Here is a 17,134-nt window from a genome sequence, read left to right on the forward strand (position 1 = left end):
CATGCCTGCTTAATTTTTCTTTTATGTCACTGGCCCCTGCTTTTCAGTTTTCTTTGTTGGCTCCCCTTCTTGTTTTATGTCAAAAGTTTGAAGTTCTGGAGACCTGGTTTTAAATATCACAGCTGGTTTCCACCTTTTCAGACGGTGTCTTTTTGTGTCACCTAGGCTGAAGTGCAGTGGCACAATCACAGCTCACTGCAGTCTCAACCTCCCAGGCTCAAGCATTCCTCCCACCTCAGTCTCCCAAGCAGCAGGGACTACAGGCACACTCCATCACACCCAGGTAATTTTTCTATTTTTTGTAGAGATGGGGTTTTGCCATGTTGCTCAGGCTGGCCTCAAACTCCTGGGCTTAAGAAATTCACCTGCCTAGGCCTCCCAAAGTGTTGTAATTACAGGTGTGAGCCACAGTGCCTGGCCCATCTTACCATTCCTTATTAATAACAGAACAGTCATTGTTAGCTGGGCACACTGTACCCAGTTAAGAGAATGTTTCCCAGGCTCCCTTGCAGCTGAGTATGGCCATGTGAATATGTTTTGGCCAATGAGATATGAGCAAAAATGTGCGGGACTTCCAAGGCAGTCTTCTTTTTTTTCTTTTCTTTTTTTTTTTTGAGACAGAGTCTCGTTCTGTTGCCCAGGCCGGACAGGCTGGAGTGCAGTGGCACGATCTCGTCTCACTTTAACCTCCGCCTCCCAGGTTCACACCATTCTCCTGCCTCAGCCTCCTGAGAAGCTGGGACTACAGGCACCCGCCACCACGCCCGGCTAATTTTTTGTATTTTTAGTAGAGAGGGGATTTCACCATGTTAGCCAGGATGGCCTCGATCTCCTGACCTCGTGATCTGCCTGCCTCGGCCTCCCAAACTGCTGGGATTACAGGCATGAGCGTGAGCCACCGCGCCCAGCCCCAAGGCAGTCTTCTTAAAAGGAAGAGGATGCATCTTTCTTCCCTTTTTCCTTCCCACTGTTTGGAATATGGACCATAGTGAGGTGACCTTAACATTGGAAGCCAAATACTGAGGATGGCTGAACAGCCCTGAACTGCCTACTTTTGGACTTAAATTTCATGGAAAGAGAGAAATTTCTGGCTGGGTGCAGTGGCTTATGCCTGTAATCCCAGCACTTTGAGAGGCCAAGGTAGGAGGATCACTTGAGCCCAAGAGTTCCAGACCAGCCTAAGCAACACGGGGAGGCCTCATCTCCACGAAAAAAATAAAAACAATAGGCAGGCCTGGTGGCGCACCTGTGCTCCCAGCTACTCCGGAGGCTGGGGTAGGAGGATTGCTTAAGCTTGGGAGGTTGAGGCTGCAGTGAGCTGTGATCACGTCACTGCACTCCAACCTGAGTGACAGAGGAAAACTGTCTCGGGGGAAAAAAAAAAGGATAAATTTCAATCGTAAGCTATTTTTTTCTATTGTTATTTGCAACTGAATGTAATCCTGATACATTCCTGTTGTGGAATCTGTTTGCCTGCCTCCCACTAGGAAGCCTAAGGGTCCAGATCCTCCCCCAGTCAGAGGAATGGGGAACTAGAAAAAGAAAGTCAAAGGCACTGCCAGGCAAGAAAACGCTGGGTCTCCTTCCACAAGTTTGGTTAAGTAAGCAAGATACCAGGAGGATTGAATGGTAAGTAAGCCTAGAAATAGATTATTATATACATAGAGTTTATTAAATAGAGAACACTGCTAGACTAAGAAATTTGGACTTTATTCTGTAAATTCCTTGCAATGGGTGACCTTATCTGTTTCATTTAGTAATGCCTCGCATTTTGCAGAAGCTCAATGAATGTATGTATTCTTTATTAATTACTGATGTCTGCTTAATAAACAGAAATGTTGGAAGGCGAACCAGTTGGGAGTCACCATCTGAACAACCCCTGTGTACTTTTTATAAATAATGTACCTGAACCATCATTTACTGGAAGTGGCAATCAACCTGTGAGGAACCGCAAACGAAAAAGTCCACCTTGAGTGTCGACATGATGGAATTGGGGGCGGAGACGAGGGAGAGCAGCGGGCTAGGATCGCTCACAGCCTCCGCAACATGGCGGCCCTGGAACCAGCTGACCTGCAGGAGGCGGAGCTCCGCCCCAGCTCGCCCGGCCCCACCCCGCTCGGCCCCGCCCAGCGCACCCCTCGACCGGGGCGCGAGGGTTGTGAGGTGTTTGAGCGAAGCGCCTGCGCAGGGCAGCGGCGCGCGGGGCGGAGGCTTTATAACCACTTCGTCGTTGCTGCTCGGCTTCTATCTCCGGGAGGGCGGCTGAGGCGGTGGCGGCGGCGGCCGGGCGCTGGCTGAGGGGCACTGAGGCGGGAGCTGTGGCGGCGCTGGGCGCCCCTGGCCCCTCGGCCTCTGCGGGCCATGGGCTCCGAAAAGGACTCCGAGTCGCCGCGCTCCACATCCCTACATGCGGCCGCGCCCGACCCCAAGTGCCGCAACAGCGGCCGGCGCCGGCGCCTCACCTTCCACAGCGTCTTCTCCGCCTCGGCCCGCGGTCGCCGCTCCCGGGCCAAGCCGCAGGCCGAGCCGCCGCCCCCGGCCGCGCCGCCGCCGCCCGCCCCGGCCCCTGCCGCGGCCCAGGCCCCGCCGCCCGAGGCGCTGCCCGCCGAGCCGGCCGCCGAGGCCGAGGTGGAGGCCGCGGCGGCGGCGGCGGCGGAGCCGGGGTTCGACGATGAGGAGACGGCGGAGGGCGGCGGCCCAGGCGCGGAGGAGGTGGAGTGCCCGCTGTGCCTGGTGCGGCTGCCGCCCGAGCTGGCCCCGCGCCTCCTCAGCTGTCCGCACCGCTCGTGCCGGGACTGCCTCCGCCACTACCTGCGCCTGGAGATAAGCGAGAGCAGGGTGCCCATCAGCTGCCCCGAGTGCAGCGAGCGACTCAACCCGCACGACATCCGCTTGCTGCTCGCCGACCCGCCGCTTATGCACAAGTACGAGGAGTTCATGCTGCGTCGCTACCTAGCCTCGGACCCCGACTGCCGCTGGTGCCCGGCCCCGGACTGCGGGTGAGCGCGGGGGCGTGGCGCGGGGGGCGGCGGGCTGCGGCCGAGGGGCGTGGCTGGGGCAGCGGGGACCCCGCGTGGGGCTGGCCTCCAGGGCCGGTCCTTGGCGCTGCGTGTGTGTCCGAAGCAGGGAAACCAGCAAGGCGGCAATTTCGGCGGGGTGGTAACCCGTAACTAACCATCAGGCAAGCCCAGACTAGTAGGGTGAACGCACCCGACACCCCGCCCCCTGCCCCAGGGCTCGAGGTGGCTGCTGAGCATTCGGTGAGGGGAAGGGAGCTGTCCATCAAGTTAGGATACAGGGAGAGGCGGTTTTTTTTGTTGGGGGAATGCCCTCTGTCCAGAGGTGGGGGCAGTATCTCTATTTTTTTTTGCGGGGGGGCGGGTAGACAGAGTCTCGCTCTTTTGCCCAGGCTGGAGTGCAATGGCGCGATCTCGGCTCACTGCAACCTTCGCCTCCCAGGTTCAAGCGATTCTCCTGCCTCAGCCTCCCGAGTAGCTGGGATTACAGGCGCCCGCCACCACGCCCAGCTAATTTCTTTGTATTTTTAGTAGAGATGGGGTTTCACCATGTTGACCAGGCTGGTCTCGAACTGCTGACCTCGGGTGATCTGCCTGCCTCGGCCTCCCAAAGTGTTGGGATTACAGGCGTGAGCCACCGCTCCCAGCCAAGGTGGGGAGTATCTCTCAGTAAGAGCGGGGAAGGGATATTTGGCCAAGGAGGGAATGAGAATATTCTGAGGGGGGCAGCGCATCGGAGGGGTGTGTCTACTTGGCTAGGGGCAGACTTAGCAGCATTGCAGAAGAAGGCGTGTTCTCCCAGAAAGTTGGGATGGAGGTGACCAGGGAATAGGCTCTGGGGTACCCTGAGCACTGTGTGTTCTGTGCCACGTTATCGGGAGGCACTCTGTCGTTCTTACCTTACTGCGTTGGGTAGGGTGAGGGATGGACAGACATGTTCTTTGTCCAGAGACTCAATGGGGCACTGAGAAGAAGAATGTCCAGAGGTTGGTGTGGTAGGATAAATTGTGTTTCTGAACCCCTTTGATCTTGAGTTCTTGATGACAGTCTTTTTAATGCACCATGTATGCTGAATTTTAAAGGGCAGTGAATTAAAATATGCAGTATCTCCAGAGACATAATACACCAGATTTTCCTATCTGAAGCATTCAATGGAGACCCTCCTCGCCCTCCCCACTTTTAGAAGTCTAACTGATTGTTACTGTCGGTATATCCCATGAATGGTTGCACACAGGAAGAGGGGCTCATTTAAGTAGTTGGGAGTCAGCCATTACCTGCTCTGTGACCTTGGGCAGATAATTTTACTCTTGTGTGTCGTATTTTGGCGACAGAAAGATGCTAGGGACTCCTTGCAGTGTGTAAATGTAACGCTAGTAAAAAGTTGTGTGATCTTTAGCTTCAAAGGAGTTAAGGACTTTTAATTGTAGCCTATATATCTAGGTTGTTTTGAGATCTCCATGATCCTGCTGGTTGTCTCCTTTCAAAAGGAGCTGTCTTAGACTGTCTAGAAGGGTAAGAAGAGTTAACTTCTGTTTTTAATTCTGCCAGACTTGTTTAGAAATGGGTGTGTTATTTAACCTCACTGAGATGGGGTTTCTAAATTACTTTGAAGTGTTGTGGTCAAAGGAGTGGTGTTTATGGTGGCTAACTTTCACTTTCAGTTAATGCGTATCAGGAAGGACCTTTTAGGTTCATGGAACTGTTTATGTCTGGTGATCTTACTGGCCCTCTGCAGTTAATTTATATGATATTAAAGTTTTACAGATACTGTTGATCTGTTTTTTTAACCAAACGAATATTAAGAGAACACAGGCCAGGCTCGGTGGCTCACGCCTGTAGTCTTAGCACTCTGGGAGACCAAGGCAGGCGGATCACCTGAGGTCAGAAGCTCGAGACCAGCCTGGCCAACATAGTGAAATCTTGTCTCTACTAAAAATACAAAAATTAGCCGGGGTGGTGGTGCACACCTGTAGTCCCAGCTACCCAGGAGGCTGAGGCAGAATCACTTGAACCCAGGAGGCAGAGGTTGCAGTGAGCCGAGATCAGGCCACTGTACTCCAGCCTGGGTGACAGAGAGAGATTCCGTCTCAAAAAAAAAAAAAACAAAACAAAACAAAAAAAACACCGCATAGTTAATTTTGGAATAGTACATTAACTCGTTTCTGAGATGTTTCCTTGAGTTCTAAGAAATGTGGCAGATCATCTTTCTGGAAAAGGGCCGTTTTTTTAATTTTTCTAAAGTCAGTTTCTGTCTTTGCTCACATCAATAAAAATGCACAGAAAATAATTTTCAAGCTTAGTGACAACTCTCAACTATTTGGAAGTTATTAAAAAATTAGGCCATTTCTTATTTTAGTCAAGTATTACTTTAGTATCGTCCAGATTTTATTTCTTAATTAGTTAAAAGAATGATAATCATATGTATAGTCATATATATAAACTATGTATTTTTAAATATGTATCATCTACAGACTTAAGGTGGAGTTTGGGGAAAGAAAGAAAGCTGGCCTCTCAATACCTGTGCGCCAGGCATATATAATTTAATTTGATCCTCACAACCTTGTGAGATAGGTTTGATATAGTTTTACAAATGAGGAAACCAAAGTTTAAGGAAATTGAATGACTTGTTCAGGGTCATATAACTAGTAAGTGGTGAAACCAGGCTTAGAACAGGGGTCTTAATTCCAACCAAGGCCAATGTTCCTTCCACTCAGCGCCTGTTTTAAAAAGCATTGGCTTATCAACATAGCCCCATTATTGAGGATGCTGCTGCTTGGGTGCATTTCATTAAGTGTAGCCTGAGGACAACATTGAGAAAGCCAAAGATACTAGAGTCTAGTTTCCTTTCTGATTCCTGTTGTTAACAGCCTCCTACCTACCTTATTTTTCTTATCTGAAATAGGCCTAATTCTTTCCTGACTTGAGAGATTTAATTAATGTTTACACAGTGTTTTGAGATCTTCAGTTGAAAGTGGTTACAGGGAGTAACTTTAAAATTCTGTTAGTTGCCAAATAGATGCCTGAGTTCTCCCTTGGGATGTGGCTAGTTGCTTTGCATCTTTGTTTTTTGGGGGGGGACAGGGTTTCGCTCTGTCACCCAAGCTGGAGTGCAGCAGTGGTGCAATCATGGCTCACTGCAGCCTCAACCTCCTGGGCTCAGGTGATCCTCCTGCCTCAGCATCTCAAGTAGCTGGGACCACAGGTGCATGCCACCAAGCCTAGCTTCTTCTTCTTCTTCTTCTTCTTCTTATTATTATTATTATTATTATTTGTAGAGACAGAGTCTCCCTGTGTTGTCCAGGCTGGTCTTGAACTCCTGGGCTCAAGCTGTTTTCCCGCCTTGGCCTCCCGAAGTGCTGGGATTATTGCTGCCTCTTTTTAATGCCAGGAAAAAAAATAGCTTCTGTGTTCTTACGGGATGTCATAGTTCCCTTGTTTTGTTTTGAACAGTGTTGTTTTGTTTTGTTTTGTTTTAGAGAGGGAGTCTCAACTCTGTACCCAGGCTGGAGTGCAGTGGCATAATCGTGGCTTACTACAACCTCGAATTCCTTGGCTAAAGCAGTACTCACTCCCACCTTAGCCTCCTGAGTAACTGGGATTATAGGCATGAACCACTGCACGCAGCTTCTTTGTTTTACTTTTTAAACAAATTATTTTATTCTTCTGGGGCTGGTAAAGGTCACGGATAAACATTAGAAGAGAAGTCCAAGTCCCAGTCACCTCCTATTCCCATACTTGACCATCTTTACTGCCCACAGATAAAGTTCTTGCCAGCCAAATTGATCAGGTCTCCCCTCTGCCTTGTTTGTATGTGCATTTGGTAGGGTGAGGGGGGCATGTGAGCAATCTTACAGGTTCTGATCGTTAGTTTTACTGTAATTACTCATAATAACAAGAACACCATGCATTCAGAGATTCATGGTTTGTTTACAGAATATTTGTAGGATAGAGCAAATTTGGATTTTTCTTTTTTTTTTTTTTTGAGACGGAGTCTCGCTCTGTTACCCAGGCTGGAGTTCAGTGGCGTGATCTCGGCTCACTGCAAGCTCCGCCTCCCGGGTTCATGCCATTCTCCTGCCTCAGCCTCCCGAGTAGCTGGGACTACAGGCGCCCGCCACCACGCCCGGCTAATTTTTTGTATTTTTTTAGTAGAGACGGGGTTTCACTGTGTTAGCCAGGATGGTCTCGATCTCCTGACCTCGTGATCCCCCCGCCTCAGCCTCCCAAAGTGCTGGGATTACAGGCATGAGCCACCGCGCCCGGCCGGATTTTTCTTTTCTTATACTCAAATATGATTTTATTTTATTCATAAATAAGGGAACCAATTTCAGTGGGAAAACATTCACATTATGATTTCTTTTTTTTTTTTCTGAGATGGAGTCTCACTCTGTTGCCCAGGCTGGAGTGCAGTGGCGTCATCTCCGCTCACTGCAAGCTCCACCTCCCGGGTTTGTGCCATTTTCCTGCCTCAGCCTCCCAAGTAGCTGGGACTACAGGCGCCTGCCACCACCCAGCTAATTTTTTTATTTTTTTGTTTTTTGTATTTTTAGTAGAGATGGGGTTTCACCTTATTAGCCAGGATGGTCTCTATCTCCTGACCTCGTGATCCGCCCACTTTGGCCTCTCAAAGTGCTGGGATTACAGGCGTGAGCCACCGTACCCAGCCTCACATTATTATTTAATATACTAAGAACAATATGGCCTAGTATAATCTTAAAACAAGCTGTCAAATGAGATAAAATTAGTTCAAAATACAAATAACTGATTTTTTATAGTTCTTTATAATCTTCAGACTATAATCTCATTCAGACATAATTTCATTTTAGTCTCATCCAGGTAGATGTTGACAAATGCATTTTATATACGAGAAACCAGTTCAGAGAAGTTTAAATATGGGGCCTGGTGTTTCATTGCTAATAATTGATGTAGTTGATCTTTTACCCTTTTGAGTCTCTGCCCAAGTATGTCTCTTCAGAAACCCCCAAATCATGTAACTGTAATGTTTTCCTCTCAAGTGTCCTGTTGCTAATCTTAAAACCCTTTCAGAATCTTTAGGAGACTGCTGGTGAGCAAAGTAGGCAACAGAAAATTTCCTGGTATACAGGGTCAGATCTTCTGTACAGATGAATAAGAAGGGATAAGGCTGTCTTGACCTAAATTCTTTTTTTTTTTTAAGACAGAGTTTCACTCTTGTTGCCCAGGCTGGAGTGCAATGGCACAATCTCAGCTCACCACAACCTCCGCCTCCCAGATTCAAGCGATTCTCTTGCCTTGACCTCGCTAATAGCTGGGATTATAGGCATGTGCCACCACACCCGGCCAATTTTGTATTTTTAGTAAAGACAGGGTTTCTCCATGTTGGTCAGGCAGGTGTCGAACTCCCGACCTCAGGTGATCCTCCCACCTCAACCTCCCAAAGTGCTGGGATTACCGGAGTGAGCCACCGCGCCCAGCCAACCTAAATTCTTTGTGCAGGTCCACCACTCCAGCCTTTCATTGCTGCCTCTGTCCCCTGCAGAATCCTTCCTCCCACCTGATCCCAGGAAATAGTATCAGCTATTGGCTTTTTCAGACAACTAGACTGGACCATTCCATAAACAGGAAGCTTTTGTTCATCCCTAGCACATTTATGAGGGAAGAGCAAGCAAGCTCTTTGAACAAGACAAATTTCAGTAGATGAAGGAGGATTTTTGCTTTCTGAAGCCTCCCTGAACCTCTTCTCTTGATTTGGCTCCATACCTCCTGTTCCACAACTTTTCCCTGCATTCCCCAACTCCACATCACCCCCTCCTCTTGTGCACGTACACCATCCTCCATCCAGCCCAATACATCTGTCTCAGATTTGCTAAAGTACTTGTACTAAAGGAGAACATCTGTATCGCTCCTCTGCTTAAAACTATTCATTGACTACCTAACCTATAAGATGACTTCTCATTATGTCTTTGAGAACTTATTTGATCTATCCTTATCATTTAAGCTCCTTTACAGTCTCCAACCATCTTTTTTTTTTTTTTTTTGAGACAGAGTCTCACTCTGTTGCCCAGGCAGGCTGGAAAGCAGTGGCGCGATCTCAGCTCACTGCAAGCTCTGTCTCCCGGGTTCATGCCATTCTCCTACCTCAGCGTCCCAAGTAGCTGGGACTACAGGCACTTGCCACCATGCCTGGCTAATTTTTTGTATTTTTAGTAGAGACGGGGTTTCACCGTGTTAGCCAGGATGGTCTCGATCTCCTGACCTCGTGATCCACCCCACTTGGCCTCCAAAAGTGCTGGGATTACAGGCGTGAGCCACCACGCACTGCCATCTCCAACTATCTTTTAATTTTATTTCCTATTTTTCACTCACATCACTATTTCCTAAGGTGTGTTATAGGCATTACTTAAAATAAAAATGTTTTGTAAGGAAATAAGCTTGGAAAATATTGGGTTAAACAAAATAAAACAAGTTTATGAGTTTCTTAAATCTTTAAGAATCTTAAATCCTTAAACATGCTAATATACTAATATGTAGTATAAATCTTTAATATAATATAATTTCCCCAATTTAGATCACCAGGAAACAGGTTTTTGTTTTTTCTGTAGCATCTTTAAGGCTTAACTCAAACTTTCCCTAAAGTTACCATGCTGGCCTGCCTTTGGTTAGTGTCCTTATTTAACCATAAACCTTATGCTCTGAATAGATTGAGAGCTCATGCCTCTAGACTAGGATATCTATATTCCAACCATTTCTACAACTCTGTGTACAAAGTCTTTCAATTAGGTTCTAGAAGAGTGTGGTACATAGGTGAATTTTGATGAGAAAGACAAGAAATATAAGCAGCATAGTTCTCAGAGGAGGAATAGAGATGAGAGAGGTAAGCAAGAATAGGATAGACAGGTGATCATTCAGTTCAACATACAACTTTTTTTTTGAGATGGAGTCTCGCTCTGTCGCCCAGGCTGGAGTGCAGTTGCGCCATCTCAACTCACTGCAACCTCCACCTCTCAGGTTCAAGCAATTCTCCTGCCTCACCTTCCCAAGTATCTGGGATTACAGGCACATGCCACAATGCCCAGCTAATTTTTGTATTTTTAGTAGAGACAGGGTTTCACCATGTTGGCCAGGCTGGTCTTGAATTCTTGACTTCAAGTGATCCACCTGCCTCAGCCTCCCAAAGTGTTGGGATTACAGGCGTGAGCCACCACACCAGGCTTCAACAGATACTTTTGGAATGATACAATGTTGAACTCTGGGTGAGTACTGGATATTACAAAAAGAACTTAGACATGGTCTTCTTGATAGGAAATTTCACTTGGTAGAGGAGACAGATGATTGATACATAGATAGGTAGAGAATTATACAAATGTCGGTGATAAATACTAAAGAAAATACAGGTGTTCTTAGATAGATGAAAGAACAGTAGATTTTGCATGATGGTTTCAAGAAAGACTTCACAGAGGAGCAGGCATGGTGGTGTGCACCTGTGGTCCCAGCTACTCAGGAGGCTGAGGTGGGAGGATTAGTTGAGCCCAGGAGTTTGAGACCAGCCTGGGTAATAGCAAGACCCCATACCTGGGAAGTGACTAGAGATCAACCTGAAAACGTGGACTGGATTCAGGTTGATAGGCCTGTGTAAGCTGTAGAAATAAGTTTTGGATTGAAGCACTTCTTTTTTCTTTTTTCTTTTTCTTTGAAGGATTTTAAGCAAAAGAGTATAACCTTCTAGAATGGAATTTGGATGGAGTGGGGAATAGGGAGACCAGATAAGGAGGCTCTTGGAGTTGTCTAGCCTAGAGATGGGTCTTAAATGGGCAGGAAAAATGAAGATGTTAAGGGTGCAGTTCATTGTGACAACTTGGCGCATGTCTACCACCCTGATGCCTACTAGGGGTCTATTTGTAAATGGGTAACCTAGTTATGTTGCATGACTTGGGGATGGAAATTACAGACATAATATAGGAACACATTTCTTTAACCACCGAAGTCTGTTGGAGCATAATCAAATTTATACTAATGGAAATCTTTTTTTCCAGGGCTGAAGCTAAGTAATGCTGTGGTCTAGCTTGTCACTTTATGATGTTTCTGAAGCTTTAGGAAATTAATAAAATGAGGAAAAGTTGTATGAACTTAAGCAGTGGGGGCTGCGGGGGGGCGGTCTGTAGTCTCTTTCTTTTTTATTCTTTTTTATTTTTTTGAGTTAGGGTCTAACTCTGTAACTCTGTTGCCTGTGCTGGAGTGCAGTAGTGCGATTTCAGCTCAGTGGAACCTCAACCTCCCAGACTCGAGTGATCTTCCCACCTCAGCCTCATAAGTAGCTGGGACTACAGGCATGTGCCACCACATGACATCATATCCCACCACACTCAGCTTTTTGTTGTTGTTGTTATTTGAAGAGAGAGTCTCACTCTGTCACCCAGGCTGGAGTGCAGTGGCGCAATTTCGGCTCACAGCAACCTCTGCCTCCTGGATTCAAGCGGTTCTCCTGCCTCAGCCTCCTGAGTAGCTGGGAGTAGCTGGGACTACAAGTGCATGCCACTACGCCCAGCTAGTTTTTTTTTGTATTTTTAGTAGAGATGGGGTTTCGTCACATTGGCCAGGCTGGTCTCGAACTCCTGACCTCAGGTGATCCACCCACCTTGGCCTCCCAAAGTGCTGGGATTACAAGCATGAGCCACCGTGCCCGGCCTAATTTTTGTATCTTTCATAGAGATGGGATTTCACCATGTTGCCCTGGCTGGTCTTGAACTCTCAGGTTCAAGTGATCCTCCTGCCTTTGCCTGACAAAGTTCTGGGGTTATAAGCATGAGCCACTGCACCCAGCTGTGTCTGTATTCTTCACAGCATGTAATTTTCTACACCTTTCTTTTAGTTTCTAATTAGCAAGCCTGAATGGTTGGTTAAGCTAAAAGAGCAGAGTAAGAGAGATGCACCAGCATGGGACATGGAAGAGAAGGAACAAGGTGGACAGGGCAGATTGGGTCTCAAGGATGAGGTTTTTCTTTTTTCTTTTTTTTTGTTTTTTGTTTTTGTTTTGTTTTTTTGTGTTTTTTTTTGAAACAGGGTCTAGCTCTATCTCCCAGGCTGGAGTGCAGTGGTGCAGTCTCGGCTCACTGCAAGCTCCACCTTCTGGGCTGAAGCCATCTTCCCACCTCAGCCTCCTGAGTAGCTGGGACTACAGGCATGCACCACCATGCCTAGCTAATTTTTTTCTTTTTTTTTTTTTGGTAGAGATGGCATTTTGCCATGTTGCCCAGACTGGTCTTGAACTCCCAAGCTCAAGCAATCCACCCACCTTGGTGTCCCAAAGTGCTGGGATTACAGGTGTGGTCCACCATGCCCAGGCAAGGTTTTTTTTTTCAACTATTCGAGAAGAAGATTACTCTATTCAGAACTTAGGAGTTTACCACTAAAGTGGGTTTATATGAAATTTTAGGATTAGGTTACAGTACCTGGTGTATAATAAGCCAATAGATACATGGATACATTAAAAAGATTGCTTTAGAGCAGAGTGATGGCCTAGGAGAAGACCTAGAATGCTCTGGGAAAGTCAAACAGCCAAAACAAGAGAGGGTCTCTGTCATTCATGCAATACAGTTATTTTGAGCATGAACCAGTGTACTAGACTGAGATTAAAAAGTGGATGATATGTCTCCTTAAGTCCAGTGTGGTTTGGGAGGCAAGCATATAAACAGACAGTTACAATATAATGTGATAAGTGTTATAAAATAATTGTGCACACCCACGATGTAGGCAACCAGCTGCCTAGAGAGGTTAAGTATATTTTACAGAGAAGATGACACTTGAGTTGGTTCTTAAATGGGTACTTGTCAGAGCAAGAAGTAAGGACAAGGCATTTCTAGGTAGAAGGAATAGAGTATGTAAAGGCCAGGAGGTAGGACATAGTGTGCGATGTTTTTACACCATACATCTTTCAGGACAAGGTCTCTCATGCAGTTTTAGAACTTGTTAGCTACGTTTGAATGTGACAAGCACCTATACCTCCATTTGGTGGAACAGAAGTTAAGGTTTGGAGATTTTTTTTTTTTTTTGAGATGGAATTTTTCTCTTGTTGCCCAGGCCGGAGTAAAATGGTGCGATTTTGGCTCACTGCAACCTCCACCTCCTGGATTCAAGCAATTCTTCTGCCTCAGCCTCCCGAGTAGCTGGATTACAGGCTTGCACCACCACGCCTGGCTAATTTTTGTATTTTTAGTTGAGACGGGGTTTCGCCATGTTGGCCAGGCTGGTCTTGAACTCCTGACCTCAGGTGATCCACCTGCCTCGGCCTCCCAAAGTGCTGGGATTACAGGCATGAGCGACTGTGCCAGGCCGGTTTAGAGATTTTAATAGCTCCATGTCATGCAGTATGAGTCACAGGCAAGAGCTCAGACCAGGTACCCAAAAACAGGAATGCCAAATCTCATGCCCTGAATAATTCTGTGTCGTAGTAATAGATTGCTGTGGATTCATGAGTATTTGGGGTTATTTTACTTCCTTGGCACCAAATTAAACACTCAAAATTGACATTGTCAATCCTATCCAACACTCTTTTTAAGAAAAAAAAAAAAGTGGACCAGGCGCGGTGGCTCACGCTTGTAATCCCAGCACTTTGGGAGGCTGAGGCAAGTGGATCACTTGAAGGCCAGGAGTTCGAGACCAGCCTGGCCAACATGGTTAAACCCCATCTCTACTAAAAATACAAAAAAATTAGCTGGGCATGGTGGTGGGCGCCTGTAAGCCCAGCTACTTGGGAGGCTGAGGCAGGAGAATCTCTTGAACCCCGGAGACAGAGGTTGCCGTAAGCCAAAATTGAGCCATTGCACTCCAGCCTGGGTAACAAGAGTGAAACTCCATCTCAAAAAAAAAAAAAAGGTGGGGACTGGAGGAATGTTAATAAACATTTACTTCTGCCATATAAGGTAGGAATGGATGATGAAGTATTCAAGACTCCCTACTGGCTGTCCACTTAATTTGTATCTTTAGAAGTTGACTTAATGCTTTTCTGAGGTCATCCAGTAACTTTCCCATTTAATGCAAAATAACAAGCTAGTCACTGTCTTGAGGAGACAGTTGTTTATCTTTAGTAGTTATTTTGCAGCTAGGTGGAGTAAATTTGCTCAGAACTCCTACAGGATATGAATCATTTGCATTCATAGGTTGACCTATTCTCACTTTGTTCTTTCTGAGAAGAGTTTTAATACAGCCTGTATTATATAACATAGAGGATACATTGTCATTTATATTTTCAGTGTCATTCTCAAATCAATTTGCAGAATCTATGATAAACGTGAGAACTTGAGTTGCTATAATTAACATCTCATGTACATTCAAATAAACAAGCAAACTGAAGAATAAATCCCAGAAAATGTTATTAGCTTTTTGCACAAGCTATTTGAGGTCTTCGAATATTGCAGGAGAGTGTGGAATGGAGGACAGAGTGCAGATGGCAACACGGAAACCTGCAGTTACTGATCTTTTTAAAAATGTGTGTGATAGACCAAGCTTGGTGGCTCACGTCTATAATCCCAATGCTTTGGGAGACTAAGGTGGGAGGGTTTCTTGAAGACAGGAGTTCCAGACCAGCCTGGGCAACATAGCAAGACCAACCCTGTCTCTACAAAAGAAAAAAAAAAATGAAAAAGTTAGCTGGGCATGGTGGTATGCACTGCTACTTGGGGAACTGAGATAGGATCACTTGAGCCCAGGAGTTTCAGGTTGCAGTGAGCTATCATCACACCACTGTCTAGAAGCTGGGCAACAGAGTGAGATCTTGTCTCCTAAAAAAAAAAAAAATTATGCAATGAACTTTCATAACTTTCAGTTTATTTATTTATTATTTTTTTCAGACAGAATCTCACTCTGTCACCCAGGCTGGAGTGCAGTGGTGCATATGTGGCTCACTGGAGCCTCAACCTCCCAGCCTCAAGCAATCCTCCCACCTCAGACTCCTAAGTAGCTGTGACTGCAGGTATGTGTCACCATGCCTGGCTGATTTTTTTTTTTTAGAGAAAAGGTCTTGTTGCTGTGTTGCCCAGGCTGGTCTCAAAATCCTGGCCTCAAGTGATCTTCCTGCCTCAGCCTCCCAAAGTGCTGAGATTACAGGCATGAACCACCTCACCTGGCTAAAATTTTATTTTATACAAGTATTATATTTTTTTATTAGAGTAATCTGAGCATTTAATTGATATATTTGGAATTAATCAGAAAGGCTAATAGTTATATAAATATATTGGATTGTTTGTGTGAGACTAATTCTTGGTAAATCAACATGAACTACAAGAAATGGTCGATGTTAGTGCTGATAAATTCTGAATCTTTACATGAAGAATATGTGTCACAGCTGAGTGCAGTGGCTTACGCCTGTAATCCCAACACTTTGAGAGTCTAAGACAGGCAGATCACCAGAGGTCAGGAATTCAAGACCAACCTTGCCAACATGGTGAAGCCCCATCTCTACTTAAAAAAAAAACTAGCCAGGCGTGGTGATGGGCGCCTATAATTCCAGCTACTCGGGAGGCTGAGGCAGGAGAATCACTTGAACTTGGGAGGAGGAGATTGCAGGGAGCCGAGATCACGCCACTGCGCTCCATCCTGGGCGACATAGCGAGACTCCGTCTCAAAAAAAAAAAAAAAAAAGAATATGTGTCAGAAGAGAGAAAGGGAGGTATGGCATTAATGCTGTATTAATTTATAAGATAGAGGCATGGTATTCTTGGATTCTGGAGCCTATCAGGACATTCGAGGTATTGATTTGAATTGAAAAAGTATGGAAAGATAAAATGAACTTTCAAGAGGGATGCTGATCATAAATCCATTTAGGGTTATTGTCTCTGTGACTATGGTCAGACTGGCTTCACTGTGGAACTTAAGAATGAAAAAGGCTGGGCATGGTGGCTCACGCCTGTAATCCCAGCACTTTGGGAGGCCGAGGCAGGCAGATCACGAGGTCAGGAGATCAAGACCATCCTGGCTAACATGGTGAAACCCCGTCTCTACTAAAAATATAAAAAATTAGCCAGGTGTGGTGGCGGGCGCCTGTAGTCCCAGCTACTCAGGAGGCTGAGTCAGGAGAATGGCGTGAACCCAGGAGGCGGAGCTTGCAGTGAGCCGAGATAAAGCCACTGCAATCCGACTTGGGTGAAAGAGCAAGACTTCTGTCTCAAAATAAATAAATAAATAAAAGAGATCGAGACCATCCTGGCCAACATGGTGAAACCCTGTCTCTACTAAAAATACAAAAATTAGCTGCACGTAGTGGTGTGCGCCTGTAGTCCCAGCCACTCAGGAAACTGAGGCAGGAGAATCTCTTGAACCCGGGAGGCGGAGGTTGTAGTGAGCCGAGTGGCACCACTGCACTCCAGCCTGGCAACAGAGCGAGACTCTGACTCAAGAAAAAAAAATGAAAAAAGAAAAGAATGAAAAGGTAGCATGGTGACTCATGCCTGTAATTCCAGCACTTTGGGAGGCCGAGGCAGGCTGATTGCTTGAGCCCAGAAGTTTGTGACCAGCCTGGGCACAGGGTGAAACCCCATCTCTAAGGAAATTACAAAAATGAGCCAAGTGTGGTGGTGCACACCTATAGTCCCAGCTACTGTGGAGGCTGAGGCAAGAGAATTGCTTGAGCCTGGGATGCAGAGGTTGCAGTGAGCCAAAATTGTACCACTGCATTCCAGCCTGGGTGACAGAGCGAGACCCCATCTCAAAAAAAAAAAAAAAAAAAAAAGAATTAAAAAATAAACTTTCGTTTTTGCCATAGCTCTTTATTTCACTAATGTTCTGTTCCTTCGTACAAACGAATACTAATCTCTCTAAATATAGCAAACTATCAAAAGGAAATAGTTTTGTACCCTGTTATTTATGAAACTTACTATGACAAATTACTCCTTTTTTTTTTTTTTTTTTTTGAGGCGGAGTCTCGCTCTGTCGCCCAGGCTGGAGTGCAGTGGCCGGATCTCAGCTCACTGCAAGCTCCGCCTCCCGGGTTCACGCCATTCTCCTGCCTCAGCCTCCCGAGTAGCTGGGACTACAGGCGCCCGCCACCTCGCCCGGCTAGATTTTTGTATTTTTTAGTAGAGACGGGGTTTCACCGGGTTAGCCAGGATGGTCTTGATCTCCTGACCTCATGATCCGCCCGTCTC

The 17,134-nt window shown here is 46.2% G+C and overlaps 1 protein-coding gene across 3 annotated transcripts in view; it reads left to right on the forward strand.

Annotated features, from left to right (window-relative positions):
• The first annotated feature begins 2,009 nt into the window (after positions 1 to 2,009).
• Positions 2,010 to 17,134, forward strand: part of RNF19B (ring finger protein 19B) — a 29,478-nt gene continuing 14,353 nt past the window's right edge. Inside the window, exon 1 of one of the 3 annotated variants that reach the window (XM_073007535.1) lies at positions 2,010 to 2,999. In XM_073007535.1, the coding sequence (XP_072863636.1) occupies positions 2,362 to 2,999 (638 nt within the window). In that variant the 5' untranslated portion in view covers positions 2,010 to 2,361. The remainder of the gene's footprint in view (positions 3,000 to 17,134) is intronic. The other 2 variants (XM_073007533.1, XM_073007534.1) reach the window with 2 other exon arrangements.

Source organism: Chlorocebus sabaeus, chromosome 20 (assembly GCF_047675955.1).
Source record: "Chlorocebus sabaeus isolate Y175 chromosome 20, mChlSab1.0.hap1, whole genome shotgun sequence".
In the NCBI taxonomy this organism is placed as follows: Eukaryota; Metazoa; Chordata; class Mammalia; order Primates; family Cercopithecidae; genus Chlorocebus; species Chlorocebus sabaeus.